Genomic DNA, 17,628 nt, shown 5'->3' on the forward strand with positions numbered 1-17,628 from the left:
GATCCTCACTCTCCTTCGCCGGTTCCTCGGCTGCTGCCGGCACCTCGGCGTTCTCTTCCTCGGGCTCTTCTATCATTGTCTCTGGTGGGTGGGTCTCATCGTCTTGGCCTCCATGACCGCTTGTTCCTGTAGCTTGTTCTTTCTTCCGGCTGGTCACTTCTTCCAACAACACATCTATCACGGATGCCATCCGGCCCATCTCCGTGATCAATCGATGGTTTTCCTCTCCCAAAGTAGTCACTAACGTCTCCATAGCGTCTTGCTTTTGAGCCAATGTCTTCTGCTCTGCAGATCTCTCCAACATCCTTTCCATCACTGCCGCTAGCTTGACCATCTCTGCTTTCAATTGCTTATTCTCCTCTCTAACTTCATCCATTTCCTTCTCCATTCTGGCTTGACGCTGTTCCTGGTCCGATGCCAATCCGATCATTTCTGCCCTTATCTGTCTGCTTCCCTCCGCTATCTTCTCCACAGCTTTTTCCATCCCCTCTTGTCTCTGGTCGTGTGCCGGTGCTTCATGAGCTGCTGCCAACCGAGCAGTGGGTGTAGCTTCCTCTCCCATCGCATAGAAGTGTGGCACGCCTTGCCTCATGTATACCGCATTCGTCCGGACGAATAGGGGGGTATCAAACAATCCTGGGGCGTCCACCATCGTCAAGGGGGTTAAGTCTTCGTCCTCTGAAACGGTGACGTTGTTTCTCACAAAGATTCCCAATATATGGCAGAGGGAAATATTCCGTGCTAGGTGGGTAGCGATGAGGTGACATGTGTATGCAGTCCAGAACCCTAAGTGCAACTTCTTGCCTCTCTTGGCACACCACATAAGATACAATTCCGTCATCGATGTCCGGACTGCCGAATTCGACTGTCCTAAAAGGTTGTAACCCAAGAAGAGTTGAACCAGGCGTAGATTAGGATCGTTGAGATGGATAGATCGGGAGATAGTGGACTGAAACTGTCCTGCCCCGGGGTGAGTAAGCTCTTCCCAAGCTACCTGGGGCTCAAAGTCCACATGCCTGCGGGGAATCCCCCGCTCCCTATCTCTCCACTCGGGCCCTATGGCCTCCTCCAAACTGCATATCCCTAGCCGAACAGTCCATTCAATCAAATTCATCCTAATCTCTCCTCCAAATACTCTGAAATTGATGCACTCTACATCCAAATCCGTTGTGACCTTGAATCGAAAGGTCGCGAAAAATTCTTTGGCCAAATCGACCGGAACATTCAAATTCTCATTCCTTAACAGCAATTCAAAACCCAATTCGTGGAAAAGGGCGAGAAACGATTCCCGAACCTTCAATTCATCTAACGAGAGGAGATGAATTACCTTTCCACACTTAACCTTCTTGCCTTTTGCGTTCTTGGTGCGATAGATGGATTGGAGCTCCTTGGAGTCAAAAAATTGCATCCCCTCCACCACGTCATCTGTGAGCTCCACCGTCCAACGCTTATATCGGAGTGGTTCTGCAGGTGGATGCAATAGTTCCCGATGATCGTTAGGGAGTTGCTGCTCCTTGTACTCCTCATCTTCCATGGTCGTATCGCTATCGGATTCAGATTCTTCACTGATCTCATATTCACTGTCACTCGGTGTTTGCCGGTTTGATGGGGTCCTCTAGTCAGCCTCAGTGATCACGATGCCTGTGTTCACGGTACGCGGTTTTTTGGTACTCGGCTTGTTCTTCACAACGGCTTTTCCTTTCCTTTTTCTTTCTTTCTGGTACATGGCTTCCTCCTCAGCTTCGTCGTTCTCTACTTCGGGAGTGGTCCTCTCCTCTTCACTCAAGATTTCCACGGGATCTGCCTCTGTGTTCGGCTGATCCCTACTAGCTGCCCCCTTTCCCAAGCATCTCTGCGAAATTCTCCGCGGTTTGGGCGAGTCTGCCTTGGGGTCTGCTTTCACCACCAGTTCCCGCTTTATGGGCTTGGGCTTCACTACCGGAGGTGCCACCGGTTCTGGTTCATTGGTTTCTGCAGCTGTTTCCTCCTCTCCTACCTGCATTCTACCATCCCCTACTTCTACTCGGGGATCTACTGGCTCTTTTACTTTACTCGGTGCTTCTCCTTCCCCTCCTACCAACTGGGAAGGTCGGCCTTCCGGTATGTTTCCTGATGTGGCTTTCTCCATGTTGCCTACTGCCCCCAATGCGAGGTCTAGACCCTCAGCCATTGGTGCAGTGTCCACTTCTCTCTGGTTGACCCTGTTCAGAATCAAGTCAAATTCTTCGTCTGTCATTAGGCCTTGTTTTCTGGCCGATTCATTCAAATCTATTTCCGGCCTTCTCACTTCTTGAACTACCGGCTCCGCTTCGGGCGTTTTCTCTGTTCCTTCGCTCCCCTCCGGAGTTGTCTTGCCTTGACTCGACTTCTTCGTACGCTCCTCAGAGTCGGAGTCGTAATGTGCGGTGATAGCGTCGAGCTCTGCCGAATTCGGCACTGAATCTGCTGCATGACTGTCCGGCGCAGGCGGGAGTTCACTGGGTGTGGTTCCTACGCCCTCCATTTGATCAAAACCAGTCAATGCCGCCGTCCAGTCCCGAGTAGGGTCCTGTTGATGAAGAAATGCCATCATGGCATCCATGGAGATCATAGGTAGTGGCGGAGCGGTCGGTGCTGGTGGCGGTGGATTTTGCTGTGGTTGTGCCTCCTGGGTTTCTTGGCGGCGCGGTTTGATTTTCCGGGCGAAAGCTTTCTTCCCCATGAGTGGAAATCTGCGATTTAGTGGTGAAAAGGTAGGGTTGACGGTTGAGAATGATGTTTCCGCGAGAGAGATGGAAAAGGGTTTCTTGAAAGCGAATTGAAAATGAGGGTTTGTGAGGGAAAAGTGTTGGGACGGTAAGTTTAATTCGGGTGAGAGAGAGCAGTTGCAGGTGGTTGTAACCGGTTATCAGGGATAGCCGGTCGTGACGTTTCAGACGGGAAGGGCGGTTGAGGTTGCTGGCCTCTGATTGGTCCGCGCGTCTTTTCCCTCTGCTCACGCGCCATTTCTCTTGCTGTCACCCTGCAAAAGCTGCACAAGCTTTAATTCAAATTTTCGTCCTTTCCACAATTCCTCCTCTACTTGCCTAAAAAAGAGACTAATTTAAATGGGCACTTAAATAACATTTTGAAATAGCACCAGATAAGCAATCCTTTGGTCAATGCGCACTTCAAATTAAAATTAAGGCCCGAAAATATTTTTTTTGGATTTTTAGGAATTATCTAGCGTGCAAATATTAATTACGTATTTACAATATTTATAACTTTCTTAGGTAATTTGGAATTCAACTTGGCCAGTATATGCATACTATTCTCAAAGGGAAACTGGTCGCGCGGAATTCCAAATTCCTATCTTACTGATCAGTATGAAACCGATGTAAGTGGCTGTAGTGGAATTTCATCCACTACACCCACCTCGCTATTATCCCTGAATATTTTCAACCTATGCCCATTTACTATGAAAGGTTCAGAGTTAGAAAAACTCCCTGAAATTTCTACTGCCCCGTTGGACCGGAGTGCAGTTATGATGTAAGGTCCTGTCCATTTGGACTTGAGTTTCCCTGGCATAAGCTTCAATCTTGACTGGAAGAGTAGTACTTTCTGGCCAACATGGAGCTCCTTAGTCCTCAGATTTCGATCATGCCATATATTAGTTCGTTCCTTGTACCACATGGCGGAATCGAATGACTCCAATCTAAGTTCCTCAAGCTCCTGCAGTTGCAGCTTCCTTTCCTCTTCACAGGCTGTAGCATCCATATTCACTTTCTGTACTGCCCAGTATGCTCGATGCTCGATTCCAACTGGTAAATGGCACATCTTTCCAAAGACAATCCGGTAAGGGGACATGCCTATGGGAGTCTTGTAGGCTGTTCGATACGCCCAGAGAGCATCCTCTAACCTTACACTCCAATCCTTCCTAGAAGTGTTCACCGTCTTCTCCAAAATTTTCTTTATTTCGCGGTTAGAGATTTCTGCTTGACCATTTGCTTGCGGATGGTAAGGGCTGGATAGTCTATGGTGCACACCGTATTTCTTCATTAAGGCTTCAATTGTGCGATTACAGAAGTGTGTACCTTGATCGGATATGATCGCCCTGGGCACACCGAATCGGCTGAAGATATGACTCTTTAAGAATTTGGCCACTTCCTTGGCTTCACACGTGCCTGTGGCCTTGGCTTCCACCCATTTGGAGACGTAGTCTACAGCAACTAGGATATACAGATTCCCATAGGATGAAGGGAAAGGCCCCATGAAATCCATTCCCCATATGTCGAATAACTCGCAAACTATTACGGGTACCTGTGGCATTTCATCCCGGGCAGATATTCCACCGGTCAGTTGGCAACGCTCACAACTTCTGCAAAACTCGTACGCATCTTTGTTGAGGGTTGGCCAATAAAAGCCGCTATCCAAAATCTTCCTAGCCGTCTTCTTGGACCCGAAATGTCCTCCGCATGCTAACGAATGGCAGTGGGTCAAAACATCCCGCTGATCCCAGTCAGGAATGCACCTCCTTATCACTTGATCGGACCCTATCCTCCACAAATAGGGGTCGTCCCAAAAGTAGTATTTCGCTTCACTCTTGATCTTCATTCTTTGGGCTTTGGTAACACTTGGCACTTCTGGAAGCTCTCCAGTTACCAGGTAGTTGGCCAGGTCCGCGTACCAAGGCTCTTGCCCTACCTTCTCTTTTCCTTTTGTTGTATCATTCTGACCAGTAAGCTTGAACACTTCTTCCCAATCAATCTTTCTGGGCACAAAAATCACCTCACACAAATGTTCCTCTGGAAATTTATCATGCACTTCGTCACCGTTTCCATCTTGCACTATTCTGCTCAAATGGTCCGCCACTTTGTTCTCGACTCCTCGCTTATCTTCTACCTCCCAGTCAAATTCTTGTAGCAAGAGTACCCATCGGATCAAGCGTGGTTTGGATTCCTTCTTGGCAATCAGATACTTAATCGCCGCATGGTCAGTATACACTATGACCTTAGATCCCAACAAATATGGCCTGAACTTCTCGGAAGAATACACCACTGCCAGCATCTCCTTTTCAGTGGTATCGTAATTCCGCTGGGCTTGATTTAAAGTCTTGGACGCATAAAAAATTACGTACCTCTTCCCGTCGATCTTCTGACCCAGCACGGCTCCTACCGCAAAATCGCTGGCGTCGCACATTACTTCGAACGGATGGTTCCAGTCAGGAGCCCTTATGATAGGTGCGGATATCAACTTTTCCTTGAGAAGGTTGAAAGCAGCCTTGCATTGCTCATCAAAGATGAATTCCACGTCATTCTGAAGTAATCTAGTAAGGGGCTGGGCGATCTTGGAGAAATCCTTGATAAACCTTCGATAAAATCCGGCGTGCCCCAGAAAACCCCTTATTCCCTTCTGATCAGTAGGGAATGGTAATTTGGATATAACATCTACCTTGGCTCGATCCACTTGGATACCTCTCTCTGAGACCACGTGTCCTAAAACTATCCCTTCGGCGACCATAAAATGGCACTTTTCGAAGTTCAAAACCAAACTCTTTGCTTGACATCTCTCCAAAACTATATCTAAATGGTGAAGGCAAGAGTCGAACGAGTCTCCGTAAACCGTAAAATCGTCCATGAATATCTCTATGCAATCCTCAATCAGATCAGAAAATATGCTCATCATACATCGTTGAAACGTACCTGGAGCGTTGCACAGGCCGAAAGGCATGCGACGGTATGCATAGGTTCCAAACGGGCAAGTGAAAGTAGTCTTGTCCTGGTCCTCAGGATCTACGTAAATTTGGAAATACCCGCTGTACCCATCTAGAAAGCAGAAAAACTTCTTCCCAGCTAATCTCTCCAACATTTGGTCGATGAACGGCAGGGGAAAATGGTCCTTCCTGGTCGCATTGTTCAGCTTACGGTAATCGATGCACATTCGCCAACCCGTGACTCGCCTCGTTGGGATCAGTTCATTCCTCTCATTCTGAACTACTTGGATGCCCGACTTCTTTGGGACCATGTGGATCGGGCTGACCCACTCACTATCCGGTACTGAATAGATAATCCCTAGCGACAACAACTTCAAGATCTCCTTCAATATCTCTTCTCGCATGTTAGGGTTTACCTTCCTTTGAGCATCTCGATGTGCCTTCGCTCCTTCCTCCAACCTAATGTGGTGCATGCAGACGTCGGGGCTAATCCCCACTAAATCTGTAAGACTCCATCCAATCGCCTTCTTGTTCTTGCTCAGCACGGTCAGTAGCCTAGCCTCTTGTTCTTTCGTGAGGCTGCTACTGATGATCACTGGATAAGAGTTCTCCTCTCCAAGGAAGGCATACTTCAAATTTGGTGGCAACTTCTTCAGCTCAACTTGAGGTGGAAGTGTGTCTTCGGGTAGAGGGTTTTTCTCAATCTCTCCTTCTTTTTCTAAACCTCCCCTCGATGGTTCTTCTATACTGGCTGGTAGCTGAACCCCTGCGGCTCCAGTGAACTCCGATTTCTGACAGAATCCCTTGATTGCTACTTCTATTTCTTCATCAGTCAACCCTTGGCTACTGATCATTTCACACCATGCAGCGGCTTCGACGTCAGCCTGCTCATAAGCATCTAATGCTTGGAGTTTCTCCTGCAATAGTTCGGTCTCAAGAAAATCTTGGACAAGGGGGTCAATCACGTCAACATAACACAAATTTTCAGAATCAATCGGTTTCTTCATGGCTTCATTGATATCAAAAGTAAATTTCTCTCCATGGAAATCAATGCAAATTGTCCCCTCGACCATGTCTACTATTGTCTTAGCCGTTCTAAAAAATGGCCTTCCTAACAACACTCCACTAGATTCCCTAGCTTCATGCTCACTCATTTTGATCACATAAAAATCAGCAGGATAGGTAAAATCATGCACTCTTACTAACACATTTTCTAAAACTCCCTCAGGACTTATGCACGACCTATCAGCCAGTTGGATCAACACCCTAGTATTAGACAATCTAACTCCCTTCAATCGGTTATAGATAGACAATGGCATAACATTTATGGACGCCCCCAAATCACACATTGCATGTTTGACCTTCACATCTCCTATAGTTATAGGCAAAGTGAACATACCTGGATCGGCTCTCTTGGGTGGTAACTTCTCTTGCACTATTGCTGACGCTATCCCTTCCACCATAATCTTGCCATCCTTCTGGGCTCTCCCGGCTATGAAGTCCTTAATGAATTTCCCGAGAGGGGGTAGCTTCACGGCTTGGAGGAATGGTATGGTGACATCCAACTTCCCAAAAATCGACAAGTAGTCAACCGGGTCTTCTTTCTTCCTCTTTGTAACAAATCGGAATGGGAACGGTTTCTCCCCTTTTTTTTCCTCTACTGGTTCTTCAGCAACCTTCTTGGAGTTTTTCTTGGGTAGTTCTTGGGTCTGGGCCTCCATTCTGGGTTCTACCTCTTGAGGGGGTTTCTTCCTGGTCAGTAGGGTGTCGGGTTCACCTCGTAAACTTGGTGTATCATCCAAGAAGAATGGATCCTTCATCCGAGGCATAGTTCTCCCTAATTCATCCACTGAAATGGTATCACCTCCTATCTTCATTCCATTAGATCCTCCACCAGGTTGTTTCGGTTGAGGCGCGTCATAAGTGGTTCCCGACCTCAACGTAACCTTACTCACATTTGCCTTTTCGGGCATTTGGACTGTAGATGGGAGTTTCCCTGCATTTCCCTTCAAATCACCCACCGAACTGGCCAGTTGAGCTAACTGCCTATTCATCATATCCATGTTCGCCTTATGTTCCTTCTGGGCGTTTTGCATCCCCTGCACGACCTCATTATGGGATTGCAATTCTCCTTTGATGCTCTGTTGTGATGCTAGCATTTCACCCATCATGTCTTCAACGGATCTCCTTGACCTGCTCGAGTTTTGGAAGTGACTTGGCCCTTGGTGTTGATAGTTCTGGGAGGTTTGCTGGCCTTGATTAGGCGGGTATTGGTTATACTGGGCAGGAGGGGTGTACTGATCTTGAGGATATTGATTCTGGTGCTGGCCTTGGAATTGATTTTGGTTCTGATGGTTTTGGGGTCCTGGGTTTGGCTGATTTTGGAAGTTTTGGAAGTTTCTCTGGTGGGGTGGCACATAGACAGGGTTCGGGTTCTGTGGGTTTTGGTTTTGGGAATGTTGGTTTCTTCCTGACCAGTCGGGCTGGTAGTCTGGGTTCGCTGGTCCACGGTTAGGGTTTTGGTTCGGATGGGGGTTATACTGGCTCTGACCTTGGTTCTGATTTTGGCTCCCGTCACCCCATCGGAAGTTTGGATGATCCCTCCATGGTGCATCCCGTTGCCTACCTTGAATCCAATGCCCACTAGAGTTGAAGTACCCCGCAGCATTAACTTGCTCCATATTCCCGAAGTCATTAGGCTGATCATAGTTCGGTCCTTGATTTCCCTGCTCTGCACCCTTGTAATTCCCAGCTGGGGGAGGTGGTGGAGTGCTCTTCTCGATCGCACTCAGAAGTGACTTCTTCAGCTCATCCATTTTCTGCTCCAGTGTATTTTCCTGATCAGTAACCGAGGCAACAGCAGCCCGCTCTCGGTTATATCCTTCCCTTGAATGGTCATACTCTTTCTTTGCATTCAGTAGCTTCCTTAGGACTCTCTTTGCTTCGCTAACCCGCAATTGCGTGAAGCTTCCTCCCGACGATGAATTTGCCAGGTCCTTGGTTACCGCGTTCATGCCTTCGTAGAAAGTATGATGTACTTCAATGTCCGCCATGCGATGGTTGGGACACGATTCCAAAAGACCCATGTATCTTGCCCAATAATCACTCAAGGGCTCATCATACCCTTGCTTCACATTAGTTATTTCCCTCTTCAGCGCGCTTGTCTTGGATGACGGAAAAAACTCGCCCAGAAATGCTGACTTGAAATCGGCCCAAGTCTCGATGGAGTTGGGGGGCAGGCGCATGAACCATGTGTTAGCTTCCCCTTTTGGCACAAATGGCAAAGCCTTCAACCTATAATCATCCTCCGTCGCTCCTGCCGGTCTCCTCTGCGCCCTACAAATTTTGCAAAACTCATGAAGAAACTCATACGGCCCTTCATAGCTCTTCCCACAGTATGTAGGCAGGATTGCGATCACATGAGGCTTCACATCGCAGGCGGTTTGGCTTGGAGTAACGACTATGGCTTGCGGGGGCTCTCCTTCAGTATGCGCGTTCAGCGTCCCGATCTCCGGGTCCTCATCTCCCTAGTTGGCCATTTCCCTTGGGTTGCCTTCCAACAGTGGTATCTCTTCTGGTATCGGTCCCTCTATGGTGCCCTTCTCCTCGTCACTACTCGTCCCTAGGTCAGACAAGGTGGTCGACAAGCCAGAACGAGTGGTTACGAGTATAGATCCTCGCTGAAGTATCTTCGGTCTCCCCTGGTCAGGAGCCGAACTGCTTCTCATAAACTGAAATGGAAAGAAAAGGAAAAGAAAATTATGCGCAATATATACGCCAAAGTATCACACACAAAAGTAACTAGTAACGCCATCCATCCCCGGCAACGGCGCCATTTGAAACGATGGGATTTCTCCTCAGGGTGCTTAGGTGTCGTTCAAGCAAGGATATATCCTACTGGTCAGGATAGAGATCCTAACTAAGCCTAGACCCTGGTTTCAAAAATTCCTCAACCCACTTCAACGTTGTGATTGAGCAGTCCCAGCTATCCTCCTTCTCCATCTCGAGCCATATTTGCATGTATACTGGTCAGTACGTAATCGTCCTGACGCCATTTTCACTTGAAGTGTCTGAAACTCTGCCTACTGGCTAGAATGCTTACCCTGCACGCTTAAGCAACTAGTTTTTGCAGATATAATTCAATTACGCACATCATACTGACCAGTAACCTAGGCCTAGAATACGACTTATCACTGACACTCATCAGGGGTGGGCTTACGTAGGAACTCCACACCTAAAATTTCTAGGATCCCTTTACAAAACTGCCTAAGGACCGTTAGGCTAGTTGTCTCACCCATCTGTAGGTATTCATCGAACATATCGGCTGGTCCGGCGTAGGCAAGCTGCCGGATTGTTGCTGTGCACTTCTGCTGCGTAGACAGCCCGATCCGTCCCGCGGCATCACGCCAGAGGGTGAAGCACCGGTAACGCTCTGCCAAATTCATCGCTATATGGTTGAAGAGCCGTTGCGACATTCTGAATCGCCGCCGGAAAATCTCGGGTGGATAACGAGGGTTATCCACAAAGTAATCAGTCATTAGACGCTGGTGCGCACCAGCGTGGTCTCGTTGGATGGTCCACCAATGAGTAATCGCATGAGGGATTGCGGCCTCCGCCGCCTCCGCCGCGCGCTGCTTCCTCCTAGGCGGCCTGGTGTTGCACCTCTTGAATCAGATAATTCCACGCGTCATTCCAAAAATTGTCCATTTCAGTCCACTATATTCTAGTGAGAGAAAGTTTGAGTGATGAAGAGTTGGAATGGTGTGAAAAAAATGAATGGGATGTGGTGTATTTATAGGTGATAAATTGAATTTAAAAAAAATAAATAAACCGTCGTCCACCGGCGAGCCGGCCACCGCCGCACTATAGCCAGTGCGCCTATTCGCCGCGTCCGCCCCGGACCGGCGCGTCCTCGTCCCGATTACGCCGGATGACCGTCCGCCCCGGAAAGTTCTTCCGCCTTGGGGCGGACATCGCATACACTATAACCCGCCCCGCCATCGCCCCAACCTGCGGCTATAGCCGCGCCGAACCATAGTGGGTACCCTTAGTTTTTATGAAATGTATTTATGTCCTTTTTAATATATTTAGATTATTATAAACATTTTTCAAATGTTTTGTAAAGTATTTTAATCATCTTGTAGTAATACATTTGATATTTTTATCTTTTGTATTCTAATGCATATCTTTTTAAATTTTTAAAATTATTGAAATTCTTTTAATAAGTCAAAAGATGTTTTGTCATTAAAAATAATGCACATTGCAAATGTTTAAATAAATTATCCCTGATATATAAATACTCCTATAAGAATTTTTATTTTTGACGGTGGAAGTCATCCAAATAAAAGATAATGAAGCTTTTTCAAAAAAAACAATGACATGTTATATAGAAGATAATTAACTAATCTGAAGCTCGAAGATATAATTTTTTATTATATCCCTAAATTAAAAATCATGGATCCGCCAATATCTATGTCCAAACCAAAAGAAAATGTAACAATATTTTTTCGTGAGAGCTACTACAACTTCATTAATATGTCGTCGATTCCAAAGCAGCTCTGCCTCCACCCCATATATGACACCTTCATTCATGGTTCTGTATATAGAATATATTTTAGATTTTAAAATTTATATTTAAACTCAAATTACTTTAATCTAGAATTCATTATCATTTGTTTAATAAGCCAAATAACTATCACTTTGCATCTTTTAATAAATACAAAAAATAGAATCCATTATCATTTCTTTACTAAACCTAGTCCTAAATGACTTAAATTCGATTAAACATCACATGGTCTTTAAAAATATATTTGTCCCCACAAAAGGGAGATTGGAGGGAATGGTATCAATAATATAATTGACTTTAGGAAAAATATTGGATGAACAAAGCTGGACCCAAGTGTCAATGGATGCCATTGAAAATTACAAATGGTCCACCAATTGCATTTTCTTGTAGAACATCAAAACATTTTTTGATCAGATAATCAATAATATCTATTCGTTGATTATTCATTTTATTTATTTTGGAAAAATAATGAACTATGATTTTGTCACTATAATATGAGTCGAGATGCATATAAGATATTATTGCACTAGCATAGCTTTGTTGGAGTACTAAAAATATGCATTATTTCCTTTTTCGTCCGTCCCCAAAGAGTATGAATTTTCAATTTTGAAAACTCTCTTTTTTCTAATGAGGTGAAACTCATTTTCCACTAACAATACTTAAAAAGCTTTCTCTATCTATCTCTCTCTTACTTTACCAATAATGCATTAAAACATGTGTCGAACCCAAAGTTCATACTCTTCAGTGATGGAGGGAGTAATACATATACACTTTACCAACAATTTAAGTACCAATTTAGTGTAAAAACTTGAGAAATATCTCCTTGATTATTACTGTCTCCGTCCCTAATAATTTGTCACCATTTGATACGACACGAGTTTTAAGAAATGTAATAAAAAGTTAATTGAAAATGTTAGTAGAATGTAAGTCCTATATTTGTATATTAGTTTTATGATAAAATATGAGTGAAACTGAGTTAGTAGAATGTGGAGCTATTACAAAAAATAGTAAAAGTGAAAGGCGACCATTTTTTGGAGACAGACAAAAATAAAAATAAGTGATAAATTTTCATCGGAGGGAGTATCACGTAAATTTTTGTACTAAGTGGAACAAAAAAACAAGTAACATGAGAATTGTAAAATTAGGCTATTCAAAAGATAATTAGGTCGTTTTCAAAGTAAAAAGGAAATAAGCACATTATATATCTAAGTAATTTAGAATGTGCGGTGGAGTTTTGACATCTAAAATCTAAAAGCTTCGGCCACCATCACTACAACATGGCCATCGTGATATGTTACAATCATTCACAAATTGAGAAATAGATACATATAAGAGAGGAGGCATGGAAGTCTAGAAGAAGAATATGACCACATTATTATTATTATGTAGTACACTTAGATGGTTTTTCCGAATCAAAACCTAAATATTCTGATTAAAAAAAACAAAAAAAGAATGGCTTCACTCTCACAACTACTAAGGGAAGGAGGAGGAGGAGGACAAAACTACAAACAAACCTCACATCCAAGCCCACATTCACCATGAGTAACAAATGCCAACATACAACCATCAAACAAAACACACACACACACACACTACTAGAGTTCCTTTCCCCTTTGTTCTCATTGCATTTTGCAAGAAAACACGGTTAGTCAAGGCTGGAAGAGCGACTCCACCTGCCTCGTAGATAATCTTCCAAGGAAACCCTCTGCTCGATGCTACTCACGGAGAGCAAGTCCTCCTCCACGCCTAGCATTGCAAGGTCGAGGTGGGACTGCATAGAATTGGATTGCGACATGGTTTCGTCGTCTATTGCATCACACCCTTCCACGGAATTGCTGTGGACCGGCCCTTCAGAAGCGTTCACTTGCAGTCTAGCCCACTTCACGGCCTCATGATCGCCTCGGAGAAGCTTCAAAACCTGCCAACAACAAAGGAGCGTTGAGTTTTAACTCTTTTCTTGGAGTGAGACGAACACTAGAACCGCTTACTTGGCCCATTTGGGGTCGAGCACGTGGTGCACGTCTGATGCAGAGCGACGCAGCTAGAATCATCCTCTCCACTTGATCATCATCATAGTTGCTTCCTAGGTTCGGATCAAGCAACGTGGTGAACTTGCCCGATGTCAGAATTGGCTTCGCCTGTCGAATCATTGTAAATAATCTTTACATTTGCTGTCAAAGTTAAACAAGACTGCCTAAGAACATACACTTACCCACATAACAAGGCTCTCTTGTCCTTTCAGGCAGTTGCTGCTTATCGGTTTCCTCCCCGAGAGAAGCTCAAGAAGAACTACTCCATAGGCGTAGACGTCTATCTTCTCATTTACCTTCCCATACATGAAATACTCAGGAGCCAAATATCTAAGCAGAAGCAGAAAAACATGTTGAGTCACACTGTTTTCTAGTCCAAGAATGCTTTTGAGCAGAGAAAAGTTACTAACCCGAACGTGCCAGCAACGTCAGAGCACGTTATGTGAGTTGAATTCGGTGATGCCCATTTAGCAAGCCCAAAGTCGGAAAGCTGAAAATGCAATCAAATAGAATTTTGTCAGTGTTGAACCAATTCATAAGTAGGGAATGAAATTTTAGCTGATTAGTATAGTTTTATCACCTGAGGCTCGAAATCGTCGAATAGAAGTATGTTTGATGACTTAACATCTCTGTGGATCACAGGCTGCCCTTCTCTGTTGTGGAGATACTCCAAAGCCTCAGCCACGCCTATAGCGACCCTATACCTCTCGTTCCACCCAAACGAGAACGGATCCTTCTTGTCACCTAGTTTGCAAAAGACGATTCCATTAGGGAATGAGATATTAATACACAGATAATGATCAATTTTGGTGGATTGAGTTTACCATGAAGATTATCTTCAAGGCTTCCTCTTGATAGAAAATCATACACCAAGAGAAGATGATTGCCTTCAAAACAGAATCCAAAGAGTGAGATTATGTTTTTGTGATGTATTGCGGTGATGATCTCGATTTCTAGGACAAACTCCTTCAGAGCAGTCTCGGAAGGGTTCAAGATCTTCAAGGCAAGCTCCTTCCCGTCGGGAAGGCAGCCTCGATAGACCTGACTACTGCCTCCTTTACCTATTATATTTCCTAGAATTTGACAGATCAACAATGTAGTCAAATAGGAGTAGCAAAATGTAAATTAAAGGACTAATCCAAATATAATTTTCAGCAAAAAATAAAAACCTTTTCTGAAGTTGGAGGTAGCTAGCTCAAGTTCCCTGAACTTAAACAGTCTGCACGTGGCTGAGTACTTCTCGTGAAGGCCCTTCAGCTCCTCCGGCAAGGGCCTTGAAAGGCAGTCGGGGCTGGATGGAACAGACACGGACTCATTCCCAACAGGAACAATTGCACCACTCTCTCCATCTAGTTGATGATCTTGGTCATGATTTGAGGAGTCAGAGTCTTTCCTAGTCGAATTCTCGATAAACAATCCATATCTACTCGGTAGCCTCATCGCCCACTGAACCACGGAGATCTGCCTCACTTGCTGAATCTGTGAAGAGCTCGTGTCACGAACCATGGCATGGCGAAGAAGCGGCCAACCAGGCTTCACTTCAGACAATCCCTTTAGCAGCAATGACACTGAACCGGACGCAACCTCCTGCTCCTTCACTGGAACAATCGCCAACGAAGAATCCATATCCCTCTCACCTTCATCCCTTGGAGGCACCTCACCTGCCTCCCTGCACGACTCATGCCACGTCACTGAATCTGGCGTGCAAATCGAGCATTTCTGCTCAACCGAGTCTGTTTTACCACAGCCACCTTCTCCCCATGTCAGCAGCATTGGTTTAATTGGATCACCACCTTCGTTAAGCACTTTGATGTTCTTGTTGAACGATCTTTGCAGAGCAGAAAGTAAACCATTCCTACGATTATGTTCGAGTTCTGCTCAAGTTAAGATCAAAGGCAGACCAATAAGCAAAAGGTTCTCATTAAATTTCTTATAGTACACAATCATGAGCAACAAGAAACTACCTTTGACACTAACACGTGACGCTTCCAAACAGGATTCGCGGTGAAACACAACCTTCCCATTGTTCACAGCCAACACAGAACATTCCTTTGACAGTTTCTTTGCACAGTATTTAGCGACAGAAGCTGAGGAACGAATCGTGTGATGAGTTTGAGCCGTTCCCACTATAACCTCGGACGCATAGTAAGATTTAGCTTCACGAACGAGGATTTTCTGAATCGAAGAACCTCTGCATATCTTTAGTTTGAGATCAACCTACATTATTTGCATCAGATTACCAACTTTTAGTTCAAGCAATGCAAGGGGAAATAGTCATTTTTTGGTCCAAATATCTCCTTTTGTCATCAGACAAACACCTAAATTGCTCTGAATTAGTTCTGAATGTCTGAAAATAGAATAAGATTGGTCACAGAGGTTTATGAAAGTCATAGTTGTCATAAATGAAAGTATCATAAATTCTTGAAGCTAGCAGCTTAGATCCACCGACAGTTTTTTACATACTATCCTACCTAATTTGTAGCAACACCTAAAGTCTAATTTATGTGAAACATCACCAAAAATTGAGATTGGTCACCTCACCGCTACAGTTTACTCATCATATTAAACACAGTCAGTTCGTACCATGAATTTCAATAATTTTTGTAACAAACAAATGTGTAATAATTAAGTACGGCATTTCAAGAATATACAGAAACAAAAAGTACTGATAAAATAGTTTTACCTGCTTCAAATTACAGAATCCTTCATAAACTTCAAGAATTGAATCAAAAGCTTTAACTAGAGAGAGAAGGGATGATTTTCCATCACGATCAACAATTTCTGCACAATCCCATTTCAATAAATCAATAAAAAAAATTACAAACTACTAAAAGGGGTTAAATATTTAGGTTAATTTAAGCAGATATCAATCCAAGACTGCATTTTTATTCAAAATACGATGATCCCACAAAGAGCAAAAAAAAGATAGCAAGAATTTTCAGAAAAAAACAATTTCTTTAGAATCCCATTTCACCAAATCAATAAAATAAACTGCAAACTACTAAAAGGGGATAAATTTAGGTTAATTAAGCTGATTTTAATCCAAGACTGCATTTTTAGTCAAAATACAATGATCCCACAAAGAGCAAAAAATAAAAATAAAAACAGAGAGCAAGAATTTTCAGAAAAAACAATTTCTTCAGAATCCCATTTTACCATATCAATAAAATAAACTGCAAACTACTAAAAGGGGGTAAATTTAGGTTAATTAAGCTGATTTTAATCCAAGACTGCATTTTTAGTCAAAATACAATGATCCCACAAAGAGAAAAAAAAAATAAAAACAGAGAGCAAGAATTTTCAGAAAAAACAATTTCTTCAGAATCCCATTTTACCAAATCAATAAAATAAACTGCAAACTACTAAAAGGGGGTAAATTTAGGTTAATTAAGCTGATTTTAATCCAAGACTGCATTTTTATTCAAAATACAATGATCCCACAAAGAGCAAAAAAAAAGATAAAAACAGAGAGCAAGAATTTTCAGGAAAAACAATTTCTTCAGAATCCCATTTTACCAAATCAATGAAATAAACTGCAAACTACTAAAAGGGGGTAAATTTAGGTTAATTAAGCTGATTTTAATCCAAGACTGCATTTTTATTCAAAATACAATGATCCCACAAAAAAAAGAAAAAACAGAGGGCATGAATTTTCAGACAAAACAATTTCTGCACAATCCCATTTTACCAAATCAATAAAATAAACTCTAAACTAGAAAAAGGGGGTAAAAGTTAGCTTAATTAAGATGATTTCAATGCAAGACTGCATTTTTATTCAAAACACAATGATCCCACAAAAAAAAGATAAAACAGAGAGCAAGAATTTTCAGACAAAACAACACTAAAATTTCAGAAAAACACACACACACCGTTGTTCTTGAGAACATGAAGAGCGATGACGCGATCACCGGCGTGGGCGACTTTGACGAGAGCCCACGTGAGGAGCTCCCTGCTGTAGGAGTCGAACTTGACGCCCACCACCACCGTGCGCCCGCCGGAGCAGTCTTCGGCGGCGGCAGCCACCATCGGAGCAGTGTTGGGAAAGAGGGTGTGATTATGTCTCAGCCACGGAAGGAATCGCAAGACTCATGTAGAGAGAGAAGGGATTACTTATATATGTGTGATTGTGAGGAAAGGTGGAATCTTGCGGTGGTTATTCGTATGTAACTGAAATTTTGGAGTAGTTTTTTTGGTTTGTTTTCCAAGATTTGAGCATATGTTGGATGTCAGAGCTCAGTAGATCATATGCTTCTTTCCCAACTAAAATAAAAGAAATTGGTTTGGATTTAGAAGCTATTGGTGCATTTCTTTGGTTGTGTTATTATGATTTGCATACTTTGCTTTTCGGCCTTCAAATGGGC

General features: G+C 43.7%; 1 protein-coding gene across 1 annotated transcript; it reads right to left on the minus strand.

The window, feature by feature from the left end:
* Positions 1–12,586: 12,586 nt before the first annotated feature.
* LOC121782845 (probable receptor-like serine/threonine-protein kinase At5g57670) lies at positions 12,587–17,628 on the minus strand. Its single transcript, XM_042180816.1, has 10 exons — positions 17,137–17,628; positions 15,951–16,048; positions 15,232–15,484; positions 14,437–15,141; positions 14,092–14,340; positions 13,848–14,011; positions 13,678–13,757; positions 13,450–13,597; positions 13,226–13,375; positions 12,587–13,155 (listed from the first exon to the last, which is right to left on the minus strand). The coding sequence occupies exons 1-10, from the start codon at positions 17,291–17,293 to the stop codon at positions 12,883–12,885; spliced, it is 2,277 nt and encodes a 758-aa protein (XP_042036750.1). The 5' UTR covers positions 17,294–17,628; the 3' UTR covers positions 12,587–12,882.

This window comes from Salvia splendens, chromosome 20, assembly GCF_004379255.2.
Source record: "Salvia splendens isolate huo1 chromosome 20, SspV2, whole genome shotgun sequence".
NCBI classification, from domain to species: Eukaryota; Viridiplantae; Streptophyta; class Magnoliopsida; order Lamiales; family Lamiaceae; genus Salvia; species Salvia splendens.